This window comes from Ictidomys tridecemlineatus, chromosome 1 (assembly GCF_052094955.1).
Source record: "Ictidomys tridecemlineatus isolate mIctTri1 chromosome 1, mIctTri1.hap1, whole genome shotgun sequence".
NCBI lineage: Eukaryota > Metazoa > Chordata > Mammalia > Rodentia > Sciuridae > Ictidomys > Ictidomys tridecemlineatus.
Genome location: NC_135477.1, coordinates 232,303,922 through 232,322,269, shown reverse-complemented (window position 1 = coordinate 232,322,269; position 18,348 = coordinate 232,303,922). Strand labels below are relative to the sequence as shown.

General features: G+C 32.7%; 1 protein-coding gene across 4 annotated transcripts in view; it reads left to right on the top strand.

Moving 5' to 3' along the window:
* The window catches only part of Cdh12 (cadherin 12), a 939,290-nt gene extending 930,872 nt beyond the window's left edge, over positions 1-8,418 (top strand). For 2 of the 4 annotated variants that reach the window (XM_078016895.1, XM_021720037.3), the window contains exons 13-14: positions 3,770-4,021; positions 7,106-8,418. In XM_078016895.1, the coding sequence (XP_077873021.1) occupies positions 3,770-4,021; positions 7,106-7,605 (752 nt within the window). In that variant the 3' untranslated portion in view covers positions 7,606-8,418. The remainder of the gene's footprint in view (positions 1-3,769; positions 4,022-7,105) is intronic. The other 2 variants (XM_078016900.1, XM_040272087.2) reach the window with 2 other exon arrangements.
* Positions 8,419-18,348: the final 9,930 nt, after the last annotated feature.

Below are 18,348 nucleotides of genomic sequence, written 5' to 3'. Positions count from 1 at the left end.
ATGATAGGATTATGTCTCCATAAACTCTTCATAAAGTTGAAAATATCTTAAATTGACAATGCATATCATATACCTACCCTACTAAACATCAGGGATTAACATATCCTATCTCAAATGTGTTTAGAACAGTTTGTTAATCTGCGGTTGGTCAAAATCATCTAACAGATTGTCTATTTTACAATAAAGTTTGGAATATATCATGCAATTTTTAAATATCATACTAAAAATTAAAAGGTAACAATTTCATACTATGGATATGCTTTCATACAACATATAGACTAAAAATATTTAACCATGAAGTTGGGAACTGTCTAAATTAAGGTTTATGTGTTCTCTATTAAGTAATCGTAAATTATAGTTTTGCTTTTTGGATTTTTGTTTGTTTTTGTTTTTTGCTTTGACATTTGTATCTCTTAAAAGTTTTTTTTTTTTTTTTGGATTTTATAAATAAAGTGACCACTGGAGTTTAAACTTCAGGGGCACTTAACCACTAAGCCACATTCCCAGCCTTATTTTATATTTTATTTAGATATAGGTTCTTACTGTGTTGTTTTGAGCCTCACCTTTGCTGGGGTTGGCTTTGAACTTGTTATCCTCCTGTCTCAGCCTCCTGAGCCACTGGGATTATAGGCACGTGCCACACTGATCCTGGCTTCAAAATTTCTATATACTAAAAAATAAGAATTAAAATGCCAATTTTTATAATATTGGGTAGTGAGAAACTAAAGTTTTAATAAATTCTGTTTCTAGAACTAAGTACTTAAATTATAATGAGATGATAATGATGGTGATTATTGGTAGACGCCCAAGGATGTTTTGAGAAAACTGGGTTTGCTTTAAATAATTAGAGAAAGAAATTGGAGTCCCCATGTTTTGTCACCAAAGAAAGTTGAGTGAGAATGACTCAATGCTGGGGTCTGAAGAACAGCTGTACTTGAAACAGCACCCCAAAGTTGAAGGATTTTATGAATAAAGCAACTACATGTTTTATCATGAAAATGGTAACACTTCTGAGAACAGAAGTAGACAATATTTATAGTTTTCAGTTAGAGCAACACATATAAAGTAGAGCTGTCCAAAACAAATCAGGTCGTTATGTTCACACTATTTATAAATAAGCTAAATGTATAGTAATTCAAACAGAGTAATTTTATAAGTCTTTGAAAAGTTTATGCAACAGTATAACATGTTCAGATTTTCATTTTGGGAAGATCAGTCTTATGTAATATGGAAAAGACATGACAGAGAGACAAGACTAGTCCTGGCACCTTTGCATTATCGGATGAGATTGGCTGTGAAGATGAAGACAACAGGATGGAGAAAGAATTCATAGAGCTCAATGCAGGATGCCCTTGGTTTAATTCATGAATATAATGCAGACAACTCAGATTTTCAGATCATAGGATTGTTGCTCACATCACTTACTCACCCTGAGTATCTGCTATGCCCCACTAATCTGTCTTTGCTGGAGGACCAGGATATAATCATGACAATATGGACCAGACCCTCTGTCTCAGGAGCAGTGTTTGCTTATAGACTGCACATATACCTGCTACAGAATTTAATGTCAATTATTGCTCTACTGCAAGCTATCTTTGTATACTTTTTAGGGTACAGAAAATGTTTTAAGAGGGGAAATGAGGTTTACTTTACCTTTTTTTGTTTCATTATTGACAATGTACAATTTTCATGCAATCTATTTTCAAAAAAATAATAAACTGAAAATAAATATTTTAAATATCCCAAAATATTCTAGACACTGTGGTGCATTTCTGTAATTCCAATTTTTCAAGAGGATGAAACAGAAAGATAACAAGTTTGAGGCTCTGCAAACTAACGAGACCCATGTCAAAATAAAACCATAAAAGGCTGGGGAAGTAGCTGGGTGGTAGAACATTCCTGAGTTCAATCCCTAGTACTGCTACACAAACAAATAAACCTATTAATTATTTTCACTCAGGTTACAATACTTAATCTTTGTTCCTTTTCCTCAGATTCATGTAGAAAAACATCAAGTGCTGAAGATTTTAGCATTGCTTAGACTAGTCTCCATTTTTCTATCCCTATTGTCCCCATGATCATTTGACACGTAAATCTAATTGGGAGTATCCTAGTAGACACCTGGCATTTTTAAGTTTCGTTTCTTAATTTTAAAGTATTATGTCTTTAATAATAACAAAGTAATCTTACCAAAACAAACACTGGTCTTATCACATTTATACTTTGCTCATCAAGGTACTTCGTTTTTCAGTAACTTCTGATGGTTCCATTGAGTATCTACAAACAGTACAATGTAACATAATGGAAATGATAACAGATTTATATTTTATTGAGTAATATATTTTTCTAATTTTTTAAATCTATTTTCATGTGGGAATTATGAATGTTAATATATTGATAGATAATAAACTACATATCAATCTATTTGTAAAAATAAAACATTTTGGGTGAGTTTCTTTATTGGAAATAATAATGGAGAGTTTTCAAATAAACTAAAATTTCTGCTTTCATGTATAGAAACATATAAGAAAAGAGCAAATGAATGCAAAATAATATTTTCAATTGAAACAATTAAATTTATATGAAATGGAATTTTGGTGTCTTTTATTTCTACAAATATAACTACTATTAATTTTATTCAAGATAAAATATTTTCCTTTGTAATTACATTAAAGTGGTAATAGTTCATGATTTTTACAAATTTTTATGTATTTTTACATTTATAATTGGAATGTATTTTTTCATCTCTCTTATTTCATCTGATGTGCAAGAGTGAAAGCAATTAAATACCTACACATGCATGCATACACACACACACACACACACACACACACACACACACACACACACTCATACCTGCAGTTGTCTGTTGGTATGTTAAGGATTAATTCCAGGACCCTAATACCCATAGAGTCCAAATTTTTCAGAAATACAAATTCCTTATAAAGCATGTCATAGTATTTTCACATAATCTGTGCACAGCCTTCTGAAAACTTCAAATCATCTCTACATTACCTATTATACCTAACACAATGTAAATGTTACAAAAATAGTCAATTGTACTCTTTATGTATAGCAATGGAAATTTTTTTCCATTGCTTATTTTCTCAAATTTTCAATCAATGGCTATAAAATGTGTGGATATGGGGGGTTCATATATAAACATGTTTATTTGTTTATGTATGAATGATCCATATGAAACACAGGAAAAATCAGAAGTTTTAATCTGAAAGAGTTGATAGATTTTTTTAAAAAAATAATCTTTTTAGTTGTAGATGGACACAATACCTTTAGTTAATTAATTTTTTATGTCGTGCTGAAAATAAAACCCAATGCCTCACATGCTAGGCAAGCAAGAACTCCACCACTGAGCTGCAACCATAGCCTCTGTCAATAGATTTTTAATGAATTTTAAAGAATAGATTCTTTTGTAAGATATTCAACAGATTAATGCTTTATAATTTTTTTTGCTGTGCTAATATGTGTGGAACTATTCACAAAAATGTCTTTTCCTCAACGACTTCTTTTCTTATAAAACATCCTGTATTTTTTTCCAAAATACAAAAGCTAATTTTCACAGCAGACAAGATTAGTGTTTCCTCCTTCTTTAAGGATAATTTTTCTGGCAGCTTTCATGATATATGACATAACTAATATAAGGATGCATTTTACCAATTCAAGAAGATCTTCTTATACTTAGTGGATACCAATTTAAAGAATTGAAGTGAAATTCGCAGTAACCATGTTATATGAATGTCCTATTTTGTAGACAACACAGCTGGAATTGAAACCAGAAGAAATGGATACAGCCGCAGACAGCAAGAGTTGTATTTCCTCCCTGTTGTAATAGAAGACAGCAGCTACCCTGTCCAGAGCAGTACAAACACAATGACTATTCGAGTTTGTAGGTGTGACTCTGATGGTACTATCCTGTCATGTAATGTGGAAGCAATTTTTCTGCCTGTTGGATTGAGCACTGGCGCTTTAATTGCAATCCTACTATGCATCGTTATACTTTTAGGTTAGTTTCAACATTGATCAAGTTCTCTCACATTCCTATGTCTCGGTCTCTGTCTCTGTCTCTCTCTTTGTCTTTATAGAGCACATGGTCTCCCTCTCAGTTTACAATGTAAATAGATTTTTGTTCACTGAGCTGTCACTTCTTGTTGTTATAATTTATCTATATTACAATATTTTATGAGATATATTTTTTATTTAATCCCTCATAAATCACATCATTTAAAATATAAAACTGGATTTTCAAGTTTGTGGCCTTTGCAAAATGAGGTTCTCTCTAAAAATATCTACTTTTTGGCAACAATTTCTAAATTCATTTTATATTCTAGTAATTACTGCAATCGAATAAAAGATCCTATAGTCTTTTTAGAAATGTACTAGGTGAACAAAAGCTCTCAAATTCTGAAAAGAGAAGAAAAGAAAGAAAAGGGCAGTAAAGAAATAGAATATAAAGGAATCCCCAAATTTTATTTCCTTCGGTTAAAACTGCCTTTCAGAAGCAATTCTTCTTCCAATTACCCCATATCCCCTCACATCAAGATTTTAACTATTCCAACTCTGAACAAAATTGACTAAAATATCTAGGCACAATACAAAGGAAAAGGACTGAAGTAAAATGTGTTCACCATCTCTGTGATAGTGAATGTCAACCAACTTCAGGGCTTTGCCTCTCCCATCAACTGTTCAGCTTTTCTATTTCACTTTCTAATTTATTGCCTTATTCACACTAGTACAGAGAGATTTCAATTTTGCATCACTTCTTTAAAATCAAATTACAACAGATACATTGCTGGGCACTGTGGGATAAGTTTGTATATGCATATTTTCCATTCAGGAAAAAATATTCTGAAAAAGATGAACACTTTCCAGTAACTATAGGATAGAAAGCAAAACTGTTAAACTACTTATAGGAGGTAGAACATGGAGTAAGGAATTCGATGATACCTGTGTGAACATGCCTTGAGTCAGATATTCATGCTGTCTTGAAGGATAAAATTGTAGTCCAATTTACATGTGTATTATTAATTACATCTAAATAACTTTCATAAGCATAATGAAATATTATGGCCTTATAATTTATAATAAATAATTATTAGTATCTATTTGTGCTGTTCATATAAAACTTAAAAGAGTACATTCAAAAAAATTCTAACATCTGGAATTGAACATGATCAATTAGGTTTAAGTTCAAATCAAGTGTTCCTTTCTCATTCTGGTCATTTGTTTGTGACTACTGGAATACCAGAGTAATTCCATAGCAATTTAGCAGCTCTGCACTTTCCCTAAGACTTAGGTAATCCCAGAATCTAGGAGACTTGTTTGATTGCCTAGGGAGAAATAACAGAGTTTCATCATGATGTATTCTTCTCTACTCTCTAGTTCTATGACAAGAGTCTTCCAGACTCTTCCAATGTAAGACAAAAGGATTTTGCTCCCCTAATTATTTTTAATTGATTAAAATGAGCAGGCACATTGGGAGTATATTGGTCTATTTGTATTGCTACCTTCAAACAGGGTAGCAAGTAACATGTCTGCTCATCATTACAAAGCCCTGAAATCTACCATGCACTCGTTCATTCCATGCTTTCTAATGCCTGCAAAATACCTGTACTATTCTAGAGGCCGTGAATTCACTGGTACAGAGTAGTGAATATTGGCACTCTTCATTTTCCATGGTGTCTGCTTAAATATCCACTATACTTTGACTTCTGTAACCAACCACAGACTTCACTAGGTCTGCCATTTTCATTTCCTGTGTGAGTTGATGGGAAGCACAAAAATTCAGTGGTACTTGATTTTCTTTTAGATGGCCTTCAGGCAAGTCTAAAATAGTCTGCTTCACTGCCATGATGACTCCTAAACCAGTTTGCATGCAGGAATTCTCCATGAGGCTTTCGGTCTCTCACATACTCCCCAGGCAATCAAACAACAGTCTCTTAGGTTTGGGGATTGCCTAAGTCATAGGGAAAGTGCAGAGCTGCTAAACTTCTCTCAAAGTCTCATTGTACAGAAGTCCTCCCTAGGTTCCCTCCCTTCTTCCAATGCCTTGACTATAATTTTGAAGAAAGAGAAATAACTGAGTTTCATCATGATGTATTCTTCTCTAATCTCTAGTTTTATGACAAGAGTCTTCCAGACTATTTCAATGTAAATCAAAAGGATTTTGCTCCCCTAATAATTTTTAATTGGTGCCGCAGTCTGGCTGCAGCAAAATGGGGGGGGGGTGACGAGCAACTTGTGTAGATTCATACAGCAGGAGTGGAAGCCTTTTATTGTAGGATCGGAGGGGTATTTATACATTCCACACAGCTTATCTTAATTAACATAAACTAGATACATCAGTCAACCAATAAGAAATGGCTTTCTGGCATTACTTCACAAACCACTCCCTGTGGCATTTTGCCAGGTGCCATCTTGACTTGTTTACAGACTCTAACATTTCCCTGGCAAAATGCCAGGCGCCATCCTGACTTGTTAACAGATTCTAACAATTGGTTGTCTCTAAAAATAGTTATTTTATTAAAAACACAAATTTCCAATTTCCAAATGAGAATACTACAATTTGGAAATTAACAATGATATTTATATCTTGCAGTTGATGATGATATTTAAGATTTTTTTAAAGAGAGTGAGAGAGAGAGAATTTTTTTTTTAATATTTATTTTTCAGTTCTCAGTGGACACAACGTCTTTGTTTGTATGTGGTGCTGAGTATCCAACTGGGGGGCACGCATGCCAGGCTGCGTCCTACCGCTTGAGCCACATCCCCAGACCCCCCCTTTTTTGTATCAATTCTTACAACTCTGTATAGTTAGAACACCCCCACCCCAGCATTTTTGCTTAAAATACGGAAATATAAGGACAAAAATGATATTTCGAATAAATGTTCTGTGGTTTCTTGTTATCATTTCCAAATAAAGTTGACTTCAGACAATGAGAAAAACATAAACACATGCGTGCTCCTATTGATCGTATAGTGTTTTTACTCTAAGACTGGAAACAGCATGCCATGATCAATTTTAACTTTCTTGGAATGATAAATGACTCATCTGCCTTCTTTTCCCCAATTGCAATTTGTCTCCTCTCAGCCATAGTTGTGCTGTACATCGCATTGCGCAGGCAGAGGAAGAAGGACACCCTGATGACCTCCAAGGAAGACATAAGAGACAACGTCATTCACTATGACGACGAAGGAGGCGGGGAGGAGGACACGCAGGCCTTCGACATCGGGGCGCTGAGAAACCCGACAGCAGTGGAAGAGAACAAAATCCGCAGGGACATCAAGCCAGACTCTCTTTGCCTGCCCCGCCAGAGGCCCCCGGTGGAAGACAGCACGGACATCAGGGACTTCATCCATCAGAGGCTGCAGGAGCACGACCTGGACCCCGCCGCCCCGCCCTACGACTCGCTGGCCACCTTCGCCTACGAGGGCGCAGGGTCGCTAGCCGGGTCGCTCAGCTCCATTGACTCGCTGGCCACGGATGCTGACCAGGACTACGACTACCTGGCGGACTGGGGACCGCGCTTCAAGGTCCTTGCTGACATGTTCGGTGAAGAAGAGAGCTACAACCCCGACAAAGTCACTTAGGGAGAGGCGGAGGCTAGGTGCAGAGGAGGAGAGATTTTTTAACTGGAGCAACACAAGTAGACATCAACGCGCTCGCACACACACAGGCTTTATAATGCAGGATTCTTTTGACTGATCTGGTTTCTAGCAAGTGGCTATATTTATCATACTGTCAGTTTTGGTTTATTCTGTCTACACAAGATAAATCCTATAATATGTACTTGCTTTGTTTTGTTTTGTTATTTCAGAAACACGCTGAGACAAGCTCAGGCCTATTAAATACGATTTACTGACATGACAACCTACAACGAAGATAGCTATGTGGCATCACGGTGGAAGAGTGTTAGATTTTTCTTAATTCCACTAAAGTGCCTATTGAAACTCTTATCATTTAAAGTGGTGTACCCTACACTCTGCTGTGATGTGGTTGCAGGATTCAGTGATAAAGAGGAATAAACAAAGACATCTTCAAGGAGCAATAGCACCCTGCTGACTCTTCTCATTCCTTTTGAGACAAAAAGGAAACTCTGAACTCCATCTTCTTATAATTCGAAGGTGTTTCTTTTTAAAACTGTATGCCAAGACACGTTTGCTTTTCCTACCCTTTCAGAAAATTGAAATAAATGTGATAATATCAAATTAAATATGTAACCCATGAATTTGAAAAGCAATGTTTGATCGTAACATAAGTTCATATTAAAGAATGTTAATTAAAATATTACTTTTTTTCCAAAAAAATAAAATTTTAAAAAAGAAATGGAAAAAAATCCCTCTTTATAAAGAGAGGCCTCAGGGCTCAAATTCCACATTAAAATAAATATTGGTTTTGTTTTATACTGTAGTGGTGTGTGGAAATTGGTTTTAAAAAGTCACCAAATCATTTAAACTCTCAGTTGTAGATAAAATACTAGCTTATATTTCTATGAATATTTTCAAAGGGAACAACAGCTATTAATTTAAATAGAGAAAGAGCAATTCATTACAGTTTCTTGGATTTTCTTACACTCTAGTGATTCTTTGTTGGTCAATGAAAAAAATACATATCAAATAACATAGGCTAGATGTACAACACATCTCCAAATATTTTTATGTTATTGAACAAATAAGTCAGGGACTTCAGAATGTTAAATCCAATGACTAAATCTTAAACGGGACACAAATGCAAAATCAGGCAGCTGATGCACTTACTAACATGTACTTTGTGAATGCCATTCTAATACTGCAGCTCAGAGTTACCTCTTTGCTATCTCACAAACAACAATCCTCAGATTCATCATCCTTTACAACTTCCCTGTAAATAGATTTTAAATTTGATACAAGTTTCTAAGAAATATTGAATTTAATGAGCATATTAGTAAACTTCACTCATGCTAATTTCAACTGGATTGTATATTATTTAGAAATACACATAACAGATATTAACTAATTAAAGTTGAATATTTCTCAATATTAAACCTATAAATGTGTCTTCTGAAAGATTAACACTATGTATAATTAGAAAATTAAAGTTATTGTAGTTCCATCTGAAATCTAAGATCAATATCTAACTATAGTTTTAAAATATCTATGAATATATTTAACATTTACAAGATCATAAAACCAAAAATTCACATATGGGAAAATCACGTGGAAATATGAATAACCGGTAAATTATACTCAGCCATATGCACACACAAATGCTTACTTTAAAATTATCTATTATTGATGCTATGGCAATGGGATTCTTCAAATCTGCATTTCCCATCTCTTTCCTCTTTCTACCAGTTGCATAGTTTCCTTTTCTCCTTCTTAGGAATGACTGACAAACTTGCTTTCCTCTACTGATCACCCAGTTTTTACTTCAGTCTCATTCCTGAGAACTACATTACAATATTCATGTAGTATAATTCTTTCTAATGTAGTACACTTTGGGAAATATTTACATACTTTTTTTTAGGAAGCTTATAATATCATCATCTTTCCCAAGAGAAAAATTAAGATAATTTCTAGATTTGCCCACACAACATGATTCGCTCTGTTATGAAGAAAAACCTCCTGAAGAAGGTTAATGTGCAATATCATTCCCTTTTGAAATGATTATTATTGTCAGAAATTATTGCATTTAACATTTTGTAAAGGAATATCATTGGATCTACAGTCAACAGAAGCCATGTGACATGAAGAAAATTGGGAGGGTCAGATTAGTTGAAACCATGTGACTAAAATACTAAGCAAAAGTATGAAACTTGTGGATCTTATTTTTATCATATTAATAAAATTTTATTTTTAGGACATCTATCTCTTTTACATTTTCAGCACTATTTGTGTGGTAGGGCTACTCTAACAAAATATCAAAGATTGAAATGCTTAACAAGAGGTACTTTTCCTTACAGTTTTGGAGGGTTGGTTTCTTCTGAGGCCTTTCTCTTTGCTTTAGGATAAATCCTTTGTTCTGTGTTTTTACATGGTCTTCACTCTGTGTTTATGTTTTTATTTATTTTTTTTAAACAACCTGCTAAATAGTAGATTAGGTCTTAGTCATGTAACCTCTTTTTTACCTTACTTATCTCTTCTAAGTCCCTATCTTTGAATGCAGTCACAAAGACAAATTAGGAGATAGAATTTCAGCATAGGGATTTGGCACATAACAACAATACAGATATTCACAGCAAACTTTTTTTTTTGAAACCAAAAATGCATTTGATTTCTAATAGCCAACCACCCAATTATGTGAAAAGAAAGTGAAGGAAATAATCTTCATTATAATGGGAAACTAGAAAAATGGATATGGGGAAAGAGTTCTGTTAGTATTAACTAATTAGAAGTATTACAGAATAATTTTTATGCTATGACAAAAAATAGATCTAATATATCAATATTTTTATTTTTAAATATGTTTTAGTTGTAGATGGACACAATACCTTTCTTTTTAAACTATTTTTATGTGCTGCTGAATATAGAACCCAGTACCTCACATGTAGCAGGCAAGCACTCTCCCACTGAACCAGAAACCCAGTCAATTTTTTTAAAATTTATATTAACAATCACAAAACTTCATTCAAGCATTAAGCAATATAAAACTATTAAGAATTTATATTTATATGGGTAAATATTGACTATTAACTATAATTAAACTATAATTTTATTGTCTTGCATATGTATCTTTATAGAAATATATATGTACATATTATATATAAGTATGTTACTTATAAATTTTTAGATATACTACCTTTGATTTTATTCAAAGAATATTTATCAACATCTAGCAGTGAAACTCTGTGATTGATACTCTAGAAATAATCTAAAATTGCTTTTGAACCAAATTCTGTCTCTGGCTATTAATGTCCAAGGGGGCAAGTTCCTTCTTCATCTCTCAATGTTCTAGTCACTGTGGTAAATTTAATTTGTTGCACCCTAATGTTTTGTAAGCTTCCTCTGAAATTTATTGGCTATTAAATTCTAGTGATAATCACAAGTCCATTAAATCATTTGTGGATTACAAAAAAATCTTGAGACTCATAGAGATCTTGGAGTCATAAATCACAGAAATCTTTGAAGTATGTAGTTGATTGATCATACATTAAAATTTTCCACTTCTATCACAGAAAGGAGCCATTCTTTAAATACAGATGCAGAAGTTCTTTAGGTGGCATAGGAAGAGAGAGAAAATAGTAGGAAAATAGCTAGAGCCCAGATCTTGAGGCAAAGAGGAAAAATAAATCATTGGGAGGAAAAATTAAAAGATATTCACTATTTCCTATAGAAATCTTTGCAAAATTTTTGATAGCTATTGTATAAAACTGAGAATTACTAATAACAGATGTAACTGCGTAGGTATTATATGTGAGGTGGTTAAACTGTGACTAGAAATAAAAACGAGGTTTTTTAAAAAACAGTCTCAGTATTCTTCCAAAGAGTATGCCTGTACAACGGATCGTTGTATAAATCACCTCCTGCTTGAAAATATCTATTTTTGCCTCCCCAACTACAGCAGCTTGTCCAGATACTCAGTTCTTGTTGTAATCGTTTCTTTCTCATTATTTTGAAGTATTCTTCTATCATATTCTGGCATACAACTCAACTGAAGAGACAAATATGATTGCACCACTCTTTCATGTGTATGTGAAATGGTTTGTGTTGGATGATATTAAAATTTTTTTTCTTACCCTCGGAGTGAGTCAAGGATGAGAATTTCCTAATTCTTAGGACTAAATATTTGAGGGTTTCTTTAAATATGCAGCCTCAGAATCTTCACTTCTGGGAAATTTCCTGGTATTCTTTATTTTGTTGCTGTGGTTTTGTTTGTTTGTTTGTTTGTTTGTTTTGTTTGTTTGTTTGGTGCTCTGGATGTAATGGCTCATTGTCTTATTTAATTTTGTATCTTTTAATATTTTATCCTATTTTCATGATAATAATTTTCTTGGTAGTTCTCTTTTTTTTCTGCTTGCTCTGCTCTTATATTTAGATGAGTCATATTTAAATGTCTTCATTTTCTAAGATGATGTTAATTGTAGCTTCTTTTTAAAAATAGTTATACTTTTTTATTCTTTCATACATTATGAGCTTCAAATGAGTACAGGAAAAAGAACTATATATTTAATTGTAGTGTATTCCATTTCAAATTCAGAACTCTTTTCAGTGTTCTGCCAAACATGATATGAACAAATTTTGAAACTTTAAAGTGTTCTGTTGAGAAGATAGGATCTCAAACAGTAGCAACATGAGTTCTGGAGTTTATAATTTCACCCATCCCTGCTCCACTAACCTTCCAGGCATTTACCCAAAACTCTTGACTGCTATTAGACAATATGCCACATTCTTTATTGTGTAAACATACAAATACACAGATGTGCATATAGGAATAATATAAAAATAGCATATCTAGATGATTCATAAATATTTGTTTCCTTAACGTGAAGTTATTTATCTTCATAACTCTGTCTAATTATGGCAGGGACATATAAACAGTCACAACTATATAAAAATTTAGATGACCTTAATAATTTGTCTCTGACATTTGTTATAAAACAGTGAGACTAAATCTTCCATGTTTGGTTAATATATATTACACTCTATAGATAATACACTTATATATTAGCCATTGCATGTTAATAGGTCTAAATTTTATCATGAACCACCACGTTGTTCAAGTTTCTTGTAATTCTTAGTACACAGATTTTTATAACAGTCAGTCTGAATCACTAATTTTTTTCCAAAGTTCTTAAATTCCTTGGGTATTTATGTTTAATCACATTTTTTATTGTCTCACTTTAAAATTAATGTTATAGGAGGTACTGATACCCAAACAACTTGTGCAAAGTTGAGAAATAATAAATGAATAGGAAGTAAAGTTCTTTATTCATGGAGAGTTAAATAAATCTAACGTTAACTTCCGTTCTTGGTATTTTTTCACTGGTTTTCTAACCACAACACTGTTATTTACTACTCTACAATGAAAAATAAAATCAACAGGAACTTCTGGGAATTATGGTTCATAATACAACATATTATTATACTTTATCAAGAAAATAACATCATTGTTTCTGATATCCAATATCGTACCCAAGAGTCAAGACTGAATGACACAATATTTTTCCACAGTACAAATAGAACTCTATTACATAATTGAAGATATCCATGTGTGTATTACCAGTAATCCAAATATATGAAACCACCTCATATTATACCTTTTACAGCATTCACATAAGTCATCTAAATACAACCTTGGCCTTTATTTTTTAATGCAGTTATGTTCAACGTCTTTTCTTTTTAGCTGCCTTGAGTGCACTTCTACCTTAACCTTTAGCAACACTAAAGACACAAATACCAAAAGTAATTTACTTACCTTATGTTTGTTCCAATACATCATTCACTGAATATGGTGCTTGACCTGATTGAAAATTCCTATATATGGTCACTGAATGATTTTAGATGGTCAGTAACAAATTATCAAATTTTTCTTTCCAAATTTCTGCTCTGTAACCATTTTTAAAGAATGCAATAACTATAATAGAAAGAGTTTCTACTGAGCACATACTATGCTAACAATTAGGCTATAAACATTTAATTCTTAGAATACATTGATGAGACACTAATTATCATTATTATTTTGTAAACTAGTATATCAGGTTTAAAAATGTAACGAAAGGCCTCTATTTAGACAAAAGCAAGTGGCAGAGCCAGGACCCTAACAGAATTCTGAAATGCACACTTCAGTCAGTAATGAGGTACAGTGTACTGTACTCTCCTACCTCACTCACTCATGACTGACTAACAGCCTGAAGTCTGTCTCTTTTGAAGCTCACTAGTAACTTCAAAATTGAAACCCTCCAACGACCTTTCCTTTCATCTTCCTGTGATTTCCATGGTTTTAAGCACATTGTCATCTCTCATCTTCAAATTCTGTTTCCACCCCTTGGTTCATTCTTTTTTTTTTTTTTAAGTCTTTTATACCCTCAAATGTTCTACAGAGTTAATTCCACTGAGTGCTCACTCTGTTTTCATTTCTTTCTTTGTTTTGGTATCATCAACATTTGGAGTTCTTTCATGAAGTAATTTTTATCTCTATACAAAATAGCATTCAAAGAATTCTTAAATTCATGTGTGTATATCTATATACACAATATATATACATATAATTCCTATAGCATATATATATGTACTTATATATAAAACATATTCATAAGTAAGTAGTATTTGCTACTTTCTAAATATATACTCCTAGCAATTCATTGGCTTTGAGTTCATTAGATCTAAATCTATATATTCCACTTTCTGAATTTAATATTTCTGTTGTTAAATGGACTCTAATGTACTCTAAACTCTTTGTTCCCCCCTCTTTCTCTCTCTCTCTCTCTCTCTCTCTCTCTCTCTCTCTCTCTCTCTCTCTCTCTCACACACACACACACACACACAAAACCTTCCTATCACCCTATTATGTCAATATACTTCCACCTAGATATGAATAATCTTTATTTCCAATACTATTGCCACTCTCTCATTATATTGCTGTTATAATAATAAAACAACTGTTAAAATAAACTTTTAAAATTGCTAAGTGCAGAAAAAATATATATGTATAAATATGAACATATATCTATATATACATATAAATACCTTATATTTAGTTTCCCCTACTCTTACATAATTTTTGTTAGGGTACCAGAGATTGAACTCAGGGGCACTCGACCACTTAGCCACTTCTCCAGCCCTATTTTGTATTTTATTTAGAGACAGGTTCTCATTGAGTTGCTTAATTCCGCACTATGCTGAAGCTGGCTTTGAACTCAAAATCCTCCTGTCTCAGCTCCCTGGGCTGTTGGGATTACAGACATGAACCAGTACTGATAATTTTCAGTCAATTAAAATCTGTATTTTTCCTTATTTTCACCTAATGTGCTTTCACCTTTCAGGATCCCATGCAGGGTTGTCATTGCATATGGTCACTCTAAGATTCTCATGGCTGTGAGTGTTTCTCAGATTTCTACTTCACATGTTCTTGGAAGTCTGAAGGATTACTGATCAGGTGCTTTGTGGAATGTCCCTCACTGGCTATTGGTCAGATATTAACACCTCATGATTTGACTGAGGATGTGTTCTGGGGAAGACCGGAGAGATAAAGTGCCACTCTCTTCACATAGATCAGAGTGATATGCTATTCAAATGACATCACTGTTGATGTTAACTTTTATCCTCTGGCTGAGTTAGTTTTCCAGGTTTCCTTATTGTACATTGCTAAAATTTTCCCCAAATCCTTATGCAGTTCTTGCAAGAGAGTTTCTTCATGTTGCCCACATGTAAGCGGCATAGAGCTATGTTCTATGACTTAAGAGCAGAGGTTCATCATAAAAAATTTGAATTTTGCATGAGATATGTGTCTATTCTCAATTATATATTTAGTCATCTATTTATATGACAATGGACTCATAGATATTTGATATTTTGGCCTATTATTCAATGTTACTTTATTCATAAACTTATTTCCATTCATTCGTATAGCCCTTTGCATGTCCTTAATAGTTTTAGTGTGTGTGTGTGTGTGTGTGTGTGTGTGTGTGTGTGTGTGTTTGGTTGTTAGTATATTCTGAACACTGTCTTACATTCTGCCACTGCAATCTCCAGACTTGTCTTATAAACTATTTTGACAGAGTTCTGGAATTAGCCATTTCCTCAAAAAGGCTTATTTCTTTTTGTTGGAAATTATCTTACAAATTTTTGGGAGGGTAAAAGTGCTTCTCATTACCAAGTGTGTGTTTCAGGTCTTCAGATAACAGAACAAGAAAATACATGTGTGAGGATTAGTTGTGTAACTGGAATCTATCTGTAAGTCTTGCAGTGTGTAACCATCTGTGGTGGCTTCATTAGGCTCAGAGTGAGTCAGGATAACATCACATCTATAATTCTTTACCACCTACATCATTGCTTGTAATCTTTCTTGTTTATGAAAAACTTTCACTCCATTACTGAGAAAACTACCTCTTAGCATAGGTCCTCCATTTAGGATTTGTTCAATCCCAGTATAGTGTTTAAAAACTATTAAGCCATAAGATGACTTTATCAGAATTCTTAAGCCTTCAGTCTTAGATTTTCCAATGTCACTCATTATAACTTTACCAGTGATGCAGTTTTGACCATTTGTTAAACAGTGAAATTATTTTGTCACATTCTCTTTCAATTTTTAGATCCTTTAATCTCCTAAATAAAAATTCTAGTTTGCATATATTAAAAGTTACTGTTTGTAATATAATGGTCTATAGATTTTGACATATTTATAGTGTTGTTAGTTTACCATTTTAGTCTCAATGAAATAGTTTTACTGCTTTAAAAAAGAAAATCTGTTGCGCTTCTCATAATCTCCAGAGACTTCCCTATACTATTGTGAAACATGAATTATGAACTATCTTTGTGTTTTTGCCTTCCATGCTGTTATATAAATAGAATAATACATTGTGTAGCCCTTATACACTGGATGTTTTTCTTGGCAATATGAATTTAAGAGTCATCTTTGACTTTGTGTGATGTGATAATGCATTTGTATTTTATGGAATTCATTCCACTGTATGGATGTACGAGTTTATCAATTTGCCTACTGAAGGACACCTTGGTTGCTTCTAGCTTTCAGAGATGGTAAATAAAGATTTATGCAGATTCACCTACAGGTCTTTGTGTAAACACACATTTTCAAATTACTTGGGAAAATATTTAGAAGTCCAGTGGCTTTTAGGAGTATATTTCTGGACTTTCTGTTCAGTGCTATTGATCTTTGTGTCTACTCCTTCGCAAAACCACAGTCTTTTGATCACCATCACTTTCTTTAAGTCTTGAAATAGAAAATGTGAGTACTCCTGTTTTTCTTTTCAATGTTGTGTTGGTCATTGAAGATTTTTGCTTTTTAATACTCATTTTGAACAAATTTGTTGATAGTCAGGAGGTAATTTTCTTAGACTTTCATTGTAATGACTCAAATCTTTAAATTGATTTGGAAGGGATTCACTTCGCAACAACAAGGAATATCCTAATCCTTAAACACTGACTACTTCTCCATTTATTTATATGTCTCTTGCTTTATTTAATAGTTTTTGTAGTTTGTGTAAAGACCTTGTACATAATTTATTAGATTTATACACATATGGTTCTTTTTTGGTGTGTATTGTAAAAGGCATATAAAATTTTTAAAATTTTAATTGTTCACTGGTATATAGGAAAGCAATTGACTCATTCTAAATAAACTTGCATCCTGTAATATTGCTATATTTGCTAATCATTTGAGATTTTTGTATATTGCAAATTTTATACATAGACATTTATGTCATATTCAAATAAACAAATATTTATTTCTTCCTTTAAAATCAATATATCCTTTTATTTCTTTCATTGTACTAGGTAAGAATTCACTGTGATTTTGAAGAAATAGTGATTGCAGATAGTCTTGTCATGTTCCTGTATTGTGATTAATGTTAGATAATTTTTTTAGGTAAAATCAAGTTAGGAATATTTCTTTCTAAAATTGTTGGGACTTTTTTTAAAAAATAGAGAATGATTGTTGGATTTTGTCAATATTTTCTCTATTCATTATATGATTATAATGATTTTTCTTGGTAAATCAATTGGCATTGTAGATTACATTTACAAATTATTGAATATCGAAGCAGACTTGAACCTAAAATGAATCACCTGTGTTTGTTATATACATATAACCTGGATTTCATATCTTGAGGATTCTTATATCTTTATTCATAAAAGTTATTTGTGTGTATTTTTCCTTTTTTGAATATCACTTCTAGTTTTGATATTAGGTAATGTTAGCTTCATAAAATACATTAGCTAATATTGTATATCCTTGTATATTTTGGAAACAAATTATTTAGAATTGGTATTATTCTTACTTGAAGTTTGGTAGAAATCCCAAGTGATCTAATCAGGACCTGTTACATTTTTAGTATAAACTTATTGTGTTTTTAATTGATTTAATAGGTGCAGGGATATCTATTTCTCCTTGTGTGAGGTAGAGTTTTGTTTGTTTGTTTTGTTTTTAGTTTGTGTCTTACAATAGGACTCTGGTATCAAGGTTATAAAATCTGTGAACCTAGGCTTGGTCACAGTATTCACTAGTTATAATTTCTATGTCTCTCAAATTCACAACAATGGTGACCCACTTTAATTTGTTTCTGGTGTTGCTAATCTTTGTCTTATTACTTTTATTCATAGTTAGTCTGATTGCTAAATAAAAATAAATTTGTCATTTATATTTTTCAATGAAACAGATTTTTTATTATACTTTTTCCT